At 36.3% G+C, this 19,082-nt stretch overlaps 1 protein-coding gene across 2 annotated transcripts in view; it reads right to left on the bottom strand.

The window, feature by feature from the left end:
* Positions 1-683: 683 nt before the first annotated feature.
* Positions 684-19,082, bottom strand: part of DCHS2 (dachsous cadherin-related 2) — a 255,471-nt gene continuing 237,072 nt past the window's right edge. The window contains exons 17-20 of one of the 2 annotated variants that reach the window (XM_024246399.3): positions 11,989-12,119; positions 9,500-9,786; positions 8,128-8,260; positions 684-6,097 (exon numbers count right to left, since the gene is read on the bottom strand). In XM_024246399.3, the coding sequence (XP_024102167.2) occupies positions 3,474-6,097; positions 8,128-8,260; positions 9,500-9,786; positions 11,989-12,119 (3,175 nt within the window). In that variant the 3' untranslated portion in view covers positions 684-3,473. The remainder of the gene's footprint in view (positions 6,098-8,127; positions 8,261-9,499; positions 9,787-11,988; positions 12,120-19,082) is intronic. The other variant, XM_054554600.2, reaches the window with a different exon arrangement.

Below are 19,082 nucleotides of genomic sequence, written 5' to 3' on the forward strand. Positions count from 1 at the left end.
ACAATGGAGAGAGAGATTTGAGAGGAACACAAAGGAAGGAGGAAAAGAGATTCTTCAAAAGGATGAATCTGTGAAGGGCAAATGACTCAGAAAAATCTTCATACACTAAAAATTACTTTTTAAAAGTCCTTACCCATCTACTTTCTTGTATTTCTTTACTTGTGTCCTAATTATTCATTTTAAGATTTAATTGTCTATTTCTCTTCTGTCCCTCCCTGCCTCTCCCCCTCCCTTCCTCTTTCACTTTTCTCCTTCCATCTTTGTGGTGGGTAAAAACTCCTACTGAAATGCTTCGTTTGGGTCCTAAGCAAATCTTCTGCAACTCCGCTGGATCCCAGTATCCCTCCTGTACAGGACCATCTTCCATTCTAATTTCCTTCAGTTATGGCCAAATAGATGGCTCTATACCTTTGAGCTCAAGTAAAACATGCTGTGAAAATAAACTCAATTTGCTTATCTGGAATATCACGTGAGAATACACTGACCATATTAACACCATATATTTTATTGCTTTGAAGTGGATTATCTTAGATCCTTAGTTATGTCTTGCTTTTTAAAGTTAAGGTATGTATAGAATGGCAGAACAAAAGTAACAAAGCGTCTGTTTGGATGAAAATAATTTTAAAATTTACAATTAATTCTCATTGCTATAACTTCTAGAAAACACAGCAAGGAGGGCTAAAGGTGAAGGTGCTGAGAAACACAAATCCTGTCTCAACTGGATGTCTATTATAGATTGAATATGAATACATGGAGGCAGCCAGTAATGTAGAGTGCATTTTAATAATTTTTAAAAGAGTTAAATGATCAAATCCCTAAAGATACAGAATTTTTCTTTCTCTTTGCCCAGGAATCTGTTTTGGACGCCAATTCAATGATTACTACTAGGACATGGAATTTTGATATCCATTTGGTACTGATTTATACCAGTATTTTTAAGGCTGCCAACAAGAAAGTCCAGAATTTCAGGCAGCCAAAATTCCACAAGAGACAACTGTCTTTTATTTTATAGCTTATGAATTTGGGGCTTAATATGATTTTCCACTAACAAGTTCTGTACCCCTTCCAGAGTGCTAAAGCCAGTGCATAGATCAGCAAAGTAACCCAGAACATATGAGGCAAGTTAATATTAAACTTGAAGGAAAAATGTACAAATTATATTGTTTACTTAGGAAAAAAAAGCACTGTAGTTGAAAGAGCTGACATACGATTTATTGCAAACACTTAACCAGCGTGTTCACATTTTTACCCCCAATCCCACTTGTAGTACTTGTTTGGTGGCATCGTGGCACTGGATGCAGACTAATAAACCCATCAATTAAAAATCCATTAAATATTGGTAAAAAAGCTCTATTACATGTCTTCTGTTGTTATGCAATGGCTAGAAAACATACAGAATCACATCCATAATGAGTAAAGAAATCACAGTAATAAATAACTTAGGGAATAGGTAGACGAATAACTCTTTTTAAGCATAAGTAAATGAAGAACCTGTTTAATTAAAAACAACAAAATGTTCTTGGTTTCCAGAAATAATTCTATTGTGAAAAAAACTTCCATATATAATTAGGAAAAAATAGTATAGGGTTTCTTTCTATGCTCAAAGCAATGTTTTCAAAAGAGTCAGAGATAATAAATACTGGAACACATAAATGATTAAATATGTGTGGGTTTGTTTTTTTTTTTACATAAGTCATGAAATCTTCTTCCCCAGATGCCAGGAAGAAAAGGAGAAACATGTATCAGTCCCATAATATTTAAATTTTCTACTCCTAAAGGATTTTTCCTAGGATTTCAGGCTTATTCAAAAACCTTCATGTTTCGTACAATTTGTAATATAGCTTTATACATTTGTTCTCAATCTGAGTCAGCATAGATAGATAATGGAAAATATCAGCATAGGAAGCTGTAGAATTATTTATCTACAAAACCAGATATCAAACACTGCACCCTGCAATATTTTTTAGTAAAGAGAAATTATGTCAAAAAATTTCACAGATGAGGCCTATGGAAGAAGAACACAAAGGAATTATTTCTGTAGTAGAAGCCCATCCTAACTACTAAGAAAGCCACACGATACCCTTTAGATTTCACATTAGAATTCCTAAACTGTTAGCCTAACACCTGGCCCTGGTGCTGACCACGGGAAGAGGACTTCTGAACCACCATTGTCAGGATGCCCTCCATCTTCCTGACAGGCATGAGAATCTGCGAAGGATTCCCAGGCTCATCAGAAAGAAGGCTAGAGCATTGTATATGAGCACCATCTAGCACTGCTATATTTCTAAAATAGTAATTGTACAGAGTCATTTTAACCATGTGCCAAACTGCTCCATCTAATGACAGTTAAAGCTGCACGTGTGTGAGCAAATGGTAAAAAGACTTGTGACTTCTATTCGTAACTTTTATAGTAGAAACATTTCCATAAAAAAACTTCATTTAAAAATATATTGCTAAATTACTCTATGAGATTTTTCATTAGCTAATAACATGATTTTTATCTACAGAAACTTTAAAAACTAACACTGAGTGGATACATTATTTCACACAAAAGTTACTGTATCTAGAAGAAAATACAATGAAGAAATTGCTATAAATTAACCTTTGAAGTTTAATGTCTTTACCCACACCGACTTATAAGACAAGACCTGAGAAAAAAATCCATTCTGTTTGCAAAGAAGGCCAAGATAATACGTCTCAGGTGGTAGCAAACCACATAAATATTGTGAGTATCAATCCTGGCCCTCTATCAGGAACGTGCATTTCTGGTTTATTTAACCAAGAGTAATTATTTATATTACCTATCATTATAAATCCTATTTGTTTCTCCCTATTGGCACAGAGTTATGACAAATTTCCTTCTGAATTTTTTATTAGTTTTCCAAAAGACTCCACATTGAAATTCAATTACGGCTAAACTCTACAGGTATGGTATATGGGGACAGATGGAGAAATACTCCTCTAAATATATCAGATCCACCGACTGTTGCTCTATCTTAAAGTGAAAGTTTATTCCTCTAGACTTCCCCTCTCTGTTATAATATGTTCTGACCTAAACTCATTCTCCATTTAGCCTTTACTAATTTGTTTTCGATATAGCAGTGTGATCAGCAGCAACGTGACCAGAGTACACTGTATTTTGTTTCCATATAAACATTCTGGCAGTCAGTTAAGTTCACTGTGTTCTTTGGAAGTCTAATCATACAGACAACAGATCTGACAGAATATACACTACTTAATATATACAAATGTGAGTCCTGAGAGCAACACATAAGGATTAAAAGAGGAAATAACTTTTCATTAAGGCTGGAAGAAATTTGAGAAACTTTAATGGGGAAGTTTTAAAAACTCTAACTAAATTACATCACTTGCTTTTAGATAAAAATGAGCCCAATCTCGAGTTGCTGGTTTGAAAACATTTTGTTAATTCATTCATGACCGATGGTGAGCAGGTACTTGCCATCCCAGTGGTTTCATATTTGAACTTCATCTTCTGCTTTAAGTTCATGGCGTGTACCACTGACGTGTGTTCCTAATAATTCTCCTTCTGACAACAGTGGAGACAAGGCAGGAGGCTGCATTGTCAATAGGGAAAGAGATGGAGAAAAACTGGGAGTCATGGCTTCTGGCAGAGAACCAAGATGGTAGGGGATGGGAGAGCGTGGGTGTTTTGGAGGCACCCGCCCCAGGGTTACTGCTGGCATTCTTGGTGGGACTGCTTTAATCCCAGGCTGGGCTACTGCTGTTATCAAAGGGGGTGGAAAAACAAAAGATTTCTTCTCTCTTGGAATGCCAGGCATATGCAAATGTTCATCCTTTAGTTTTGCAATATCATTAAATACTGAGGCAAGAGGTTGGAATTTGGGCTCCCAACTGAGAAGATAATTCCAGTGATAGTTGCCTTTTCCATCATGATCAGAGGTTGTCTGAGTTGAAAGAGCTGCACACCTTACTTCCTGATCACCTGAAATAAAGACAGACTCTTTTCTAACGTCAGCCAGGATGCTCTCTTTTGCCTCTCTCTTCTGAACTGTCTGGGGTAACACATTATTTTGAGCACAGGTGGTGCTGCAGCCTTCCCCTTGATCTCCTTCCCCAAATGTTTGGCTGGCTTCTGCTGTTTCGGCAGTCACCATCACATCGGTTTCCCCAGATAGGCAGGAGAGCTGGTCTGAGTCCCTCGGGATACCCGAGTCTGGCACCCTGGACTCGCGGTCACTCAGAGCTGAGTCTGAGCCCTTTCTGTAGGGATGCTCATTTATCCTCTGGATTTCCTTATCTTCTGCAGTTTCTCCTTCCACGGAACAGTGGCCACTGGAGTTTGAGTGTCTGTACAGATTGACAATGTCCTTCTCCATGATACTTATTAAACTCAACCATTCCGGCGTGGCATCCACAGGGACCACCTCGTTACTGCAGTCATCAGTTTTCTGGAAGGCTTTGAGCACACTGGCATCCCGGGTCACTCTCAAGTCCATATCTAAAGATGAGGTTTTCTTCTCCTCATAATTGTTTATTGTGTCTTTTTGTTTATGTCTTAAAATCATTACAATTAGAATGCAGATGAGTATCAGAAACACTAAAAAGGAGACCACCAGGCTGATCGAAAAGCTGCTGGCGAACACTGCCAAGGGTGTGCCTTCATAGGAGAAAGACACATTCACAAAAACAGTGCAAGATGAAAACTTGGAGTCTGATTTGGGACTATGAGCGATTATTTTCATTTCCATGGTGTCTTCTTTGTTGAGTTGACTTTCTATTAGGGGAAGGGCTCTAATCAAATAAATATTTCCATTGGTTTTATTTACTGAAAAGAAAGGAGATGAGGTTCCAAGGGAGTAAAGAATGACTCCATCAATACCAGCATCTGCATCTGAGGCTTCCACTCTGCCGATCAACTGTCTGTCTTTATTCTTTTCTGGGAGGGTGAAAAAATACTGATCTTGAGTGAAAATCGGCTCAAATTCATCTATCCCTTCAATATCCACCCAGACCACTAAGGAGGCTGTTGCATCACCTTTGTCTTTGGCTTGGACTGTGAGGCAGTATTTATTGCCATTTTCATAGTCAAGGATTTGCTTAGCATGAATATCCCCTGTCAAAGGGTCAATGAGGAAGAGATCGTGATCGTAAGACATTCCATGAGTGAGAAAACAGGGTGATACAATAGAATAGGTCAATTCTCCATACGGACCTGCGTCAAAATCCAGAGCATTTATAGAGCATATGGTAGAGGAAATAGGCAGATTTTCTGGAACAATACAGCTGAAGCTTGAGAACATAAACTGAGGTGCATGGTCGTTATCGTCCAGGACACTGACAAACACAACTGCAAAAGAAAAGTGTTTCTTTTCTGCATCTGAAGCTTGGACAGTTAAGGTGAATTTTGTCATTTCTTCATAATCCAGAGGTTTAATCAAATAAAGAACTCCAGTGTTTTCTTCTAAGTAAAAATGTCCCTTCTCATTTCCAGAGATGATGTTGTAGATGATTTCTGCATGTGACCCTGTGTCACGGTCATTTGCTGAGACCACAGTGATGTGACTCCCTAGAGGGGTGCTTTCCTTGACATGGGTGTGATAGCTCAGGCTGCTGAAGTTTGGAGGATTGTCATTGACATCAACTACTTGTATTGATATGACAGCTGTGGAACTCAATGGAGGGCGGCCACTGTCAGATGCCAGAATGACAAGCTCATGGCTAGCACTTGCTTCTCTGTCCAGACTGTGAAGCAACACAAGATAACCGACTTGCTTATGAGGATATTCTGAATGAAAGAAATTAGTTTCCACATGAAAATCGTTCTGTGAATTACCACTGATGATGGAATATTCAACATATGTGTTTTCACGGGTCCAGTCATGGTCGATGTTTGAAAACGTAACAAGCGTGCTTCCAACCAGAGCATCCTCACTTAGGCTAAGATTATAGGATTTGACTGTGAATTCAGGGGCATAATTGTTCATATCTTGTATTCCTATCTCCACTAAAGTAAGAGCTCTCAGGTCAGGATTTCCACCATCACTGGCTTCAACAAGAAATTGAGTTGTTGATATTGTATCCAGAAGTAATACGGGACTGATAGTAAATATTGTGCCTGAAAAATAAGACATAGTATTTCAACACTGTGAGGTGCAGTTTTGATGATCCATTTAATCGGCAGTTGACTATCCAATGTCTACTAATATGTGTTTAATTCTTTGTTAGATTTGTTAAGTCACAATGAACAATGACTCCAAATAGAAATACAAATTATTGTATTTATATGTTTATAACATGTAAGATACAGAAATAATATTCATGACATTCACTCTGTGAAATATGTGTGCCGCTTGAGGTTGCTTTTGCCACAAATTCCTCTGAATTTTATTTTTGTATAGTAAGTGGTTCCACTATTCTTAAAAAATATTTTTGTTTGTAAAATTTATACCCCATTCTACTACCCACAAACACATATTCTGGCATAAAGATACTTATTCTGGAAATACTTGTTGATATTCAAGCCAAATGAAAGCAGTAAAAATGATAATGCTGAGTTACTATTATACTATTGCTTAATTAGAGAGATGGGCTTTCCTACAGATCATGCAAGTCGATATTTCCCTTATTGCTGAAATGTAGTTAATAAAGTTTATTGTACTAAATATAGAAATATTTAATTTTTATAAATATGTGTGTTAAAACATTTTTAAGATAAATATGTCTTAAGGATGGTCACTAAGAAAGAATACAGAATGCTGACATTTAAATGCCATGTTTCAGTTAGAGTCTCACCATGAACTAAATCAGCCATCATTTAATGTTTTAAAAATATTTGAATCAATAGCTTAGTGCGTTTAATGTTTTAAACATTGCATTTAATATTTTCAACATTTCCTTTAATGTTTTAAACATTGCATTTAATGTTTTAAATTAAACATTTAATGTTTTAAAAATATTTGAATTAATAGCTCAGTGCAAAATTTGTCAATAGCACATGTCAAGTAAAAGTGTTGCTAAGGATTGAGTGCTCAGAAGAACTGCCTTGCACACTGTGATTTGCTGTGGCCAGGGTGGCAGTTGCCATCATCTGAGACTAGAGAAAGAGAGACAGAGAGAGAGAGAGAGAGAAAAGACGGTGGGGTGGTGAGGTGGGGATACAGAGAGAAGAATAGAAAAGCCAAATTCGTGATATGTTTGTAATCATGCAGTAATCGTTCATCCACAGGCAGCATGATACAGGACGTAATTCTCCATTTACAACACCCGGTGGGCTTCATGCTGGTATTTTGGGACTAAATTCCCCTTTCAGGTAATCCCAAGGTTAATTTTTCAATGAATTCTCACTTGTGAAATGATACAATGGTGGATAGAGATGGGGAACACAGAGTGTGATGTCTCCCAGGCCCTGTTATTTTCTAGTATGCTCTGCTAGGGACATTGTTTTGCTAATTATTCATCTTCATAAAATTTAGCTTTTAAATTAAATTAAATGTCCACTCACTGTTCAACTTTCTCTATATACTGTTTAATTGAATGTAGAATCACTTGCCTGAAGGCATTTCACAACCACGAATGTCTTGGTCTCTGATAAAAAGACAAAAGCCTTGGGAAGCATCAAATAAACCAAAACACCACAGTGGTTTCTAGTTGGTAGAGATGCTTAAATAATTTTCTTTTTAAAATTATTCTTGTGCTTATTGAACATATAATGCTATTACTGATTTTTTTAACTTGGCTTGGGAAAAAAGCATCCAAACTCTAGTCATATGAAATCATCAGCACTATCTTAATCCCTTCAACATCATTTTGATTCTTGCTGAATCCTGGGATAATTGCCTGAACTGGGCTTGGTTGGACGGATGTAACTGGGTGTTTATTATACTGGGGTCTCTGAATTTGTGAGCATTTACCAGCATTTAAACAGTGACATTTGCTTTCCAGCCACTGAGATGTTGGAGAAGAGAAATAACACTGGCATTTGCTACTGCAGCACTTGATGTGAAGAGTAATGAAACAGTCGTGCTTATAATTCCGTGGGGAGTGGGGAGGTGGGGAACTTTTATAGAGGCATTTAGAAAGGGTTATTTCAGGTTTCTACTTTGAAAACCAAACCTATGAGCACTAATGCAACTATAAATAACTCACCATTCTTAGGATCAATGGAGAATTCCTTAGAAGACGATAGAATTCTGTAAGAAATGTTCTCATTGCTTTCTAAGTCTGTGGCTGACAGAGTCAGCACTGAATACCCCACAGGTATTGATTCAGGAACTGTGACCTGAGGGAAAAAGAGAAAAATAGGGACATCATGCTTAAAGGCTGAAGGTATTTTCACAAACAGGGACAGAACATGAGGTCGTTTGATTCATTTTGATTATGGAAACCATACAATACAACCTGACTTTGTTACACATACTAATTTATGGAATTGACATATTAAAAAGATTGTGTGAATAGTCCCTGGATTCAGAAAAAAAGGTGTTGTTTTGTTTTGTTTTGTTTGAGATGCAATCTTGCTCTGTTGCCCAGGCTGGAGTGCAGTGGCTTGGTCTTAGCTCACTGCATCCTCTGCCTCCTGGGTTCAAGCAATTCTCCTGCCTCAGCCTCCCGTGTAGCTGGGACTACAGGTGCCTGTCACCACACCAGGCTAATTTTTGTAATTTTAGTAGAGATGGGGTTTCACCACGTTGGCCAGGCTGGTCTTGAACTCCTGATCTCAGGTGATCTGCCCACCTCAGCCTCCCAAAGCGCTGGGATTACAGGCATGAGCCACCACGCCTGGCCAGAAAAATATGTTTTAAAAATAATTTTATTCAGTTTTTTTTTACTATGAAAAAAAGTTCTTCTAAACTATTTCTATGTGGCAGAGAATAGTTAATACATTCACTAATATATTATTCCATTACATGCATGGCGTAATTCAAGCAAGCCTTCACAGGGGATCATTACTTAGGTTACCCTCCCCTTGTGTTTACACTTAAATCTTGCATTTGCTACATTCAAAAGTTCTGGAGTCCATTTGCAAGTATTGAGTTGAGCGCTATCCTGGACCTTACTTCTATAAACATATACTATGCTCTAAAAGCTAAAATTTCCACTTTATAGTTTTGTTCGTGATTTTTTTTCTGTAAAATTTTAATCAATGCATTCCAAAAATATGCCTATGAAAGAAAGAATTTTCCCAAATTAACTGCAGATAATGCAAACAATCTTATCAGTGGTTTTGCAAATATTAGGCAGGTTCCAATTGTCATGACAAACTGGACTACAACCTCTAAAAACTAAAAAAAAAACAAAAAACAAAACATATGTAGTAAACTAAACCGAATGAGACATTCATTTCCATATGTACTTATAGACTCCGTGATATTAAGTGTAAAACCCTCAGCGTTAACTTAGGCACTAAAAACAGTGAATGCTGTCTATCTGAATTAGTCTATCAGAGATGGAAGACTTACATTATTCTCTATTCTTTCTAGTTTTGGCTTTGGTTTCAGCATCACTTTAAGCCCTTTACCTGATAGAAATCTTGAGAAAACACTGGTGGATTATCATTGACATCCAGCACACGAACTACGAGTGCTCCCTCTGTGTGGTGCACCGAATCAGAGATTTGGATGAGCAGCTTGTATTCAGACATTTCTTCAAAATCCAATGTTTTCACCAACACCACCACTCCAGTGTTCTGATCAATAGCAAACTTGGTTCCAGGATTACTGTCTTTGGCAAAACTGAATATGAAAGCTGAATTCAAATCCACATCATGAACTGACACATGAGTCACAATTACACCAGGCAAAGAATCTGAAATAGTCATGACCAGTGTCAGTCTCCATTAAAATTCATCCTTTGAAATACATTTCTTTAGTAGTTCCATCCAAGTATTTTTATTCTAAGTCCAATATGATTTGCTCTTTCTTGGCTTGATTTCTCATACAAAGTTCATTATGCACTGAACAAAAACTCTGAAGAATTTATGAGACCAATAAAAGTGAACATTTACCACTGAGTAGGGAATTGAGGAGGTAGGGTATATTCAATTTTTATATTACATTATTTTCATTATATGCTTACAACACAATTCCAGTACCAAGAAACATTCTAAGCCACTTATTTATAATATACAGTTTCTATATCAAAATCATATCTTCATGGGGGATATGAATGGGATGAAGGGTATTACTCAGGGACATTAATACAAAACATGGCATTTTCAAAAATAGGCCAGGTTTAAATATTTGGCCACTAATGTTCGAATTAGATACTTATTTCCTTATATTTATTTTTGTACAATTATTTATTTTGGAGTGGTGCACACACTGCTTCCTTTTCTTAAATCTGACTCTCAAAATTATTAAGACTATAGAAAAACAAAGTCTACATAGTACTAGTGAGGAAAGCAAATCTCAAATATTATTCACCAAAAAATTACAAAATAGATGAAATGTTCAGTGCCTCACTCACCACATATGTTCTCTAGCCTAAACAGCCCATGAAAGGGACTTTGTTTTTAAGCTTACAGATATGGTACAGCTAGAAAGAATATGCCAAGATGCTCAGAATAGTTCCATTGTATATGAAACCCATAATTTTCCATTTTCAAGCTTGAACACTCTCGATGTGCACCAACCACACCGTACCCTATTCAGTATGTTTTGATTTATGTAGTTTCTTCTTGTGATATATTTATATTAGGCCCATTGCTATATATTTTTTTTTTGCTTCCCCAGAAATATAATTTTATTTATTTATTTTATTTTTTTTAGCTTTAATTTACATCTTTATTATATTATAAATAAAGTTGTACATTTTTTCATATGAATTCTCTTTGCTAATTTTTCTACTGGATTATTTTCTAGTTCTTTGTATTAAGAGGAACTTAGCCCTTTGTGAAGTATACAAATAAGTTTTACTAGTCTGTTTCTCTTTTAACTTTGTTTGATTTTTTCCCCTATACAGAATTTTATTTTTATGTCCTAAAATCCAGCAACCCAGTATGCTATTAAAGGACTTCACCAATCCTGGATTATGTAAAAAATAATTACCCTACACCCATTGCTATATTTTAACATTAATTGCATGTGCTGAAAAATAGAACCTTCAATAAAATCAAATGAAAATATATCAAATATGCAAAAGGCAAAACTAGAGAATTTATTTTATTTGTAGGCTGTAATATTTGTAGATATCTCTATGCATAGACATGTCTGGAATATTTCCCTCTGTGAAAGGTTATGGTTGTACTTTGTTTAGAAAGTGAACATGATAAAATGTTAGAAACATTTTAGGAATTAATGTAGTATTACAAGTGAAGTAGAGAGGCAAATGAGGGATCACCATTATTTTCATCTTCAACTATAAAGACTTAGGTTATGTTTCACCAGCGTAGCCATTGACCATGGACAACTTTGGGTCCACAGACTATGGGACCACTGTGTAACCCACAGACCCAAATAATGAAGATTAACCAGCATCTCACTTAAAAATTTCTAGTTTCAACCTCTACCATTAGTGTGGTACAAACATTGAAGATAAGGTTATTCTGGGAAAAATGATGGCTTTGTGCAATAAACATCTAATTCACTTCACTAATTAGCTGTTATTCGTATCCTGAAAAGACTGACAGTTATGAATGTTGATTCTTCTTAGAGGAGGTTCACAATGGTTATCACAGTCAACAAAATATGCTTCTTCATAGAGTAGATATAATTTGTAAGAAATGTCTGCATTATAAACAGATACTATAAGGGATGATGGTTGGAGCATGGGGACTTGGCCTTCAGCTGATCTGAGTGCAAATCTCAGCTTTGACATTTTACTCCTTTGACATTTAATATTTAACTTATGATCATCCATTTTTTATTCTGCAAAATGAAGACAAAAATGATCTAGTTTGCATGGTTGTTGAGGATTAGCACTCATGTTAATACAGTGTCTGGCTAAAGAAAATAGTAAATGAGATTATACAAGTTAATCAAAACCACTATGCCAAATTGTCACACTTACCTTCTGTAATTTCCACTGCTTCAGAGGGGAGAAAAGCTGGGGCATTGTCATTTATATCAGTCACCTGTACCTTGATTATAGTCGTATTAGAAAGCCTGGGCATCCCTTTATCTGTGGCTTGGACAATCAAGCTGGTTTAGAAAAAGAATCAAAGAATGTGATTCATCATCCAGGAATTAGAAAAACAACATAAATATCAAATATCTAGTTGAAAATTTTAAAATGAGCTGACTAGCTACTTTTATTTCTCTCTTGGATTTTCTAAATGGCATCATTTAAAATGTGTTTCATAAGAATGGTACTCTGAAATTTATTTATTTTTGGCATGTTCAGAGAACCAAATCCAGCAAGCTGCCAGGGATCATGAGGCATTAATGTCAGAATGGACCATTTCAGAGAGCCAGACTGTAAAATTCAATCCTGTCCTGTGAAGAATAATCTTAAAAAATAGAAACACCAATACCTGTACTTTGGATATGTAGATGTCTCCACCTTGCCATGCCATGGTCTGGATATTGCTACATATTTCCATCTTACTGAACCAACAAAAGATGTAGCCACTAAAAGATTGCTTTGTACTGATATTTTTGGATCCAAATAGCAAATCAATCGAAATGCTAGAATTAAGACAGGACACCGCTATGATGAACGCACTTACAGAAGATGCATGATTGGCTAGGATTGTGAAATAGAGGTAAAAGTCCATGATCTGAAAGAATTTACATAGAGTAATTTAATCTCTCTTGGGTGATGCTACAATGAGCTTCTCCATCAAACAAACTACAAACCTTGTTACTGTCTTCAACTTCTCCCTTTCTCTCACTACCCTTCCAATGTTCAACTAATTATGTATCTTATCAGTATTACCTCCTGGATGTCACTTGGATTAGTGTCCCCAGCCATTTCACTCCTACCTTCAGAGCCCTCGTGTATGGTAATCAGCACATTTTGCTTTGTCTGGGAGTGAAGAATTTCCTGGGACATGAGACTTGCAGTGTTTTTAAAACCAAGATACTCCAGGCAAACTGGACATAGGACTTTCAGTGCTACATCCACTAAAGTCCCAGGCATACCCGGACAAGCCAGTCCCGTGTAGCCTCAGCCCCTCACCATTTTTACCTGGAATGCTTTATATGTATTGTATCTTTTCTCACCAGGAGTACCTGATAAATTACCAACCTCCCTACTGTGAGTCTCCTCTTGTTCCATCCACCCTCTATATTGCGCTCAGTTGCTCTAACTAAGATCCTAATTTAAAAACCTGACCTCCCTATTTAAAACCCTTCTTTAGCTCTCCATGTCTGTAAGAGGTTATCCAAACCCCTGAACATGTTCACATAAACTTTTTTGTTCTTGCTTTTACATGGAATCCCAGCCCTTACACCTTCTTGGGTTTTCAAAGCTCACATCTCTGCGAAGTTGTCATGGACCTTTCATTTGATTTAAGTGCACCTTTATGTATTCGCATAGCACCCTGTACATTCTTCTGCCATAGCAATCATCACTCTTTTTTCTTAATAACATATTTGTCTGCCTCTTCTGTAAGTTTCTTATGGGCAGGGAGCTGCCTTATTTGCTTTTTTTAGTAAGTATTGAATGTTGGTTTCTCAAGATTTCCCCCAGGTTATACATATATTATATGACAGAGCTGGGATGCAGGCTCATGTGTTGGTCAACTGGAAACCTGTGCTTCATAATACTTGTTGAACATGCTTCTCTTATTGTGTATATATCACATTCTAATGTATAATTATTGGCTTATTTTTCACTCCCCTCTAAACATGATGAAGGCTAGGAGGGTGGCTGAGTAATAAAATGAATTATTAATTAGAAGATGCTCTTTATTTCAGAAGTGGAATTAGTCTCAGCTGGTTGTGGGAACCACCTTTTAAGAAACTATGTCTTGAAAGTTGATACACTTTCACTTTGTTTTCATTGTTAGCTCACTTGATGAATGTTCTTTCTCTTTCCAATCCTAAATTTAAAAATGACATGAAATAAACATCAACTCCTTCTTGGTTTGAATTCCACTTAATATTAAATCATCAGGGCTTATCTACTATTCATGAAGAACACAGGCTGCCTTCTGCATTATCAGAGTTGGAATATTAGTAGAACAACCACCTGAATCTCACATTTCTGGAGCCTAACTTCTGGAATAATTATATGCTGAAAGTTTATTTTGTTAGTATGAATGTCAGTCAGATACATATGGAAATATTTTACCAAAAATAATCAACTCATACTGCTTTCTCCCCTGCTGCTTGCCCCTTCCAATGTCATCTAAAGTCTCAGCCAAGACATCAAAGTTAAGTTTCTATCAACTCTTCTACTGTAGCCATAATTACTGTTATTTTCACAGTGTTACAACTTCAGGCATCCTACATAATGTCTTGTCAGATTAAAAAGAAGTGAGATTCTTTGATATGGAGAGAAATATGTTGTTTAGCATCAAAATAAATGGGAAAGGAAAAGATTTCTCAATGACTTGAAGAACAAATAAAAAAATACGAAGGTAGATGTGCAGATATTCTGTACACAACCTCTGTAAGACTTCAAGCCATCTATGATGGCTCTTTCGCAGTTGTGAAACTGTTGGTTGTAGCCAGTCCAACTCACTCCATGTTCCACAACTGTCGCCCTGATTACTATTATCACTAGAGACAATAAATGAAACTGATCAGATTTAAAACAGGCCCATTCTAAGCCTTTTAAATTCAGAGCATTTTTTTCTATTCTATCAACCATGGGAAGCTTCTTTTACCATGTTAAACTTTAAATAAGGCCTTTGACCAGGAAGGATCTTTTTGATTGTCTTAACAAGTACTAAACTTCTTGGTAGAGGATTTTTCAAAACTCTCAATTATATCTTAAACATCTAGCAGGAATTTTCTATTCCTTCTGAAATTCTGAAAAAAATTAAAATATCAGCCACCAGCAGAAATAACTATGAAAAGAAAAACTATGATTTCTGGTTAAAGACAGCAACCTGACTACACTGGTTTTATCTTCTCTTCCTCTCAAGATTCTTCTAAAATGATATCAGAAACCTTTTATAATAAGTTATAAAATGAATGAGAAATATCATAATAAGTTATGAAATGAACGAGAAATATCAACAATTTCTGGAAGATACAGGCAGATTGAAGAGTGGTTGCAGATGAGTGGGCCAAAGGAAATCAGAGATTAAAATCCACTCAGAATGTACAACATCAAGAGTGGATCCCACTGAAAACTGTAAATCTGAGTGATAATGATGTGTCAGTGTAGCTTCATCAAATGTAACAAATGCACCACTCTGGTGGGGATTTTGATAACGGGGGAGGCTGTGTATGTGTGTGGGCAGAGATATACAGGAAATCTCTGCACCGTCTCCCAATTTTGCTGTGGACCTAAAACCACTTTAAAAGAAGGCTTTTAAAATGCATTCAGAGGAGCATAAAGATACGTGAGGAGCAGAGCTGCTCCCAGGTCACCAAGGAGAGGCTCAAGACATGGCAAAAATTGCAGTGAGGTATTGAGATAAAAATAGGAAGAATATTTTAAATTCAGATTATTTAAATAGAAAGATTATTTATGTTATTTTAAATACAGGGTAGTTATGTCCCTCTTGCCCATTACTCTGCATTCTCAGCCAAAGAATGCCTTTGGTTCATACTTGAGGTTAGTAATATTGAAAGACCTTCTCTGGAGAACTGAAAGTCCCCTCCCAGAGAAGAGTGAACTCCATATACTGCCATTTGTATGTCATCCTGAAAAATAGTCGACTTCCCCTGTGGTTCATCTGAAAGTGAAGTGCACTAGTCAAGTCCCTCTAGCCCACTCAGAGGTTCTAATGACTTTGACATTGCCTCACTTATACCTAAGAATCAACACTTATTTACAGAAAGCCTTCAGCATGAAAAAGAGAGCTCAATATAGACAAATTAAAAAAAAGGGACCCAGTGGAAACAGATATTGAAAGGAACAAAAGAAAATTTAAAACAATTCTAATTAATACCTTGGAGAGATATCAGAAGACAACATGTGCATAAAACAAGAGTTGGATATTATTTAAAAAGTCAAACATCAAAGAAGAGCTTTTAGAAGTAAAAACAAATATATAACATCGTCTCCATTTTTAATTAGAAAATAAGAAATTTTAGAAGATTAAAATTCAGGAAATATCTTCCCAGAATAAAACAACAAAAACTAAACCCACACACAAACAATAAATGGAAAGTAGGAAATAAAATATAACTAACAAAGAATCCATCTAGGCAATCCAATACCTAATTGAATAGGATTCAGGAAAACGAAACAGGGCAAAACAACAAAACAAAACTAAAAAAAGGGGAGGAAATTTTCAATGAATTTCCTCCCCTTTTCAATAATACAAGAAAATTAAAAGAAACATGTCTTTTTATTAAAAGGGAACACTGAATGCACAGCACAAGGAGAAACCCACATCAAAATATGTACTCATATTTTAAAATATTATGGATGATAAGTATAACCTATAAATTTCTAGAGAGAGGGAAAAATTATACAAAATAAAAGAATCAGAATGGCGGCCAGAAAGGCACAGTGGCTCATGCCTTTAATCCCAGCACTTTGGGAGGCTGAGGCAGGTGGATCATAAGGTCAGGAGTTCGAGACCAGCCTGGCCAATTTGGTGAAACCCCATCTCTACTAAAAATATAAAAATTAGCTGGGTGTGGTAGCGGGCGCCTGTAGTCCCAGCTACTCAGGAGGCTGAGGCAGGAGAGTCGCTTGAACCCGGGAGGCAGAGGTTGCACTGAGCCAAGATCACACCACTCCAGCCTGGGCAAAGAGCAAGACTCTGTCTCAAAAAAAAAAAAAAAAAAAAGAATTAGAATGGCACCAGACTTGTTAATAGCAACACTGGGTTTCAGAGAATAACACAGCAGTGCCTTCAAAGTTCTAAAAGATACTTTCAACTTCTGTATTGTCCATTGCATATATTACATGAAAGAGTAGAATAAAGACATTTTCAGACATGCAAAGGCTCAGATAATTTACTTCTCTGGCACCTTTTCCTGCAAACCTATCGGAAGAGAAAGACATGGGATCTGGAAGTGCTGGCCTGACCTAGGAGAGCTATAAACCAAAGTTATGGGATCTCAGCCTTGCAATAGGTTTATTAACCCAAACTGTTCATGCTAGATGGAGAGGGCATAAAGCAGTAGGAACCAGGTCCTCATGAAAAAAGAGGGCTTGATAGAATATTTGATGAAAGGCAGTTAGAGGAAAAATTAGATGCAGATAACAGAGCTTATGGGATATTTACAAGGAATTAAGTGCATAGATACAGCCAATTGGGCAATCAAGAAAGAAACTGGGGGCTTGAGGAGTAGTGATAAAAGTAAAAAAATCATATAATATGATCTGACTATGAAGTAAACATGAATATATTCATATAATATAAACACTAATTACTGATTAAATGAAAAACAGTGATATGAATATAGAAAGAGTTGGAGTGTGAGAAAGTAAGGATTTTACACCTATATCTATTATAACAGGAAGTTAAGAGATAAGGTTTAAAGTTACAAATTATTACATACTTGTATTCATAATATCAGAGAAAATCAGTTAATAGTGTGTTTCTGGAGGGCTTTAGCCTTCAGAGAGGTGAGGCAGTGGTTGCTGACTTTCATCTACACACTATACACTATTTGATTTTTTTAAAAATGTATATATTGCTTTGATAATAATAAAAATCAAATTAAGAAAATATGCTTAGATCAAAATATTTAATCTTTATGTATCTATCGAATACTTTTCTGCCTAAACAGGCTCTATCCTAAGCAAAAAGAAGAAAGCCGGAGGCACCATATTACCTGACTTCAAACTATACTATAAGGCTACAGTAATCAAAATAGCATGGTACTGGTATAAATGCAAACACACAGACTGACGGAACAGAATAGAAAACTTAGAAATAGAACCACACACCTACAACCATTCAATCTTTGACAAAGCCAGCAAAAACAAGCAATGAGGAAAGCACTCCCTATTCAATAAGTGGTACTGGGATAACTGGCTAACCAGATGCAGAAGAATGAAACTAGATCCTTACATTTTACCATATACAAAAATTGACCGAAGATGAATTGAAGATTTAAATATAAGACCTCAAGCTATAGAAATCCTAGAAGAAAACCTAAGAAATACCCTTCTTGAAATTGGCCCTGGCAAGAAATTTTTGGCTAAGTCCTCAAAAGCAATTGTAACAAAAAACAAAAATTGACAAATGGGATCTAATTAAACTAAAGAGCTTCTGCACAATAAAAGAAATAATCAACAGAGTAAAGAGACAACCTACAGAATGAGAGAAAATATTCACTAATTATGCATCTGGCAAAGGTCTAATATCCAGAATCTACAAGGAACTTAAATCAACAAGCAAAAACCAAATAATCCCATTAAAAAATGGGCAAAGGACATGAGCAGACACTTTTCAAAGAAAGACATAGAAGCAGCCAACAAACATAAAAAAATGCTCATCATCACTAATCATCAGAGAAATACAAATCAAAACATAATGAGATACCAGTCAGAATGGCTATTATTAAAAAGTCAGAAAACAACAGATGCTGGTGAGATTGTGAAGAAAAGGGAACATTAATACATTGTTGGGAATGTAAAATAGTTCAGCCACTGTGGAAAGCAGTTTGGAGATCCCTCAAAGAACTTACCACAAAGTACCATTGGACCCAGCAATCCTATTGCTGGGTATATTCCCAAAGGAAGGTAGATCATTATAGCAAAAAGATACATACATTTATATGTTCATCACCACGCTATTCACAATAGCAAAAAGGCAACCTAGGTGCCTGTTAATCGTGGATTGGATAAGGAAAATGTGATCTATGCAGCCATAAAAAAGAATGAAATCATGTCTTTTGCAGAAACATGGATAGAGCTGGAGGCTATAATCCTAAACAAATTAACACATAAACAAAAAACCAAAATAGCTCATGTTCTCACTTACAAATGGGAGCTAAACATTGAGCACACATGGACATAAACATGGGAATAATGGACACTGTGAACTGCTGAGGGGGAGGGATGGAGGGGGCACGGGTTGA

Source organism: Pongo abelii, chromosome 3 (genome assembly GCF_028885655.2).
Source record: "Pongo abelii isolate AG06213 chromosome 3, NHGRI_mPonAbe1-v2.0_pri, whole genome shotgun sequence".
NCBI lineage: Eukaryota > Metazoa > Chordata > Mammalia > Primates > Hominidae > Pongo > Pongo abelii.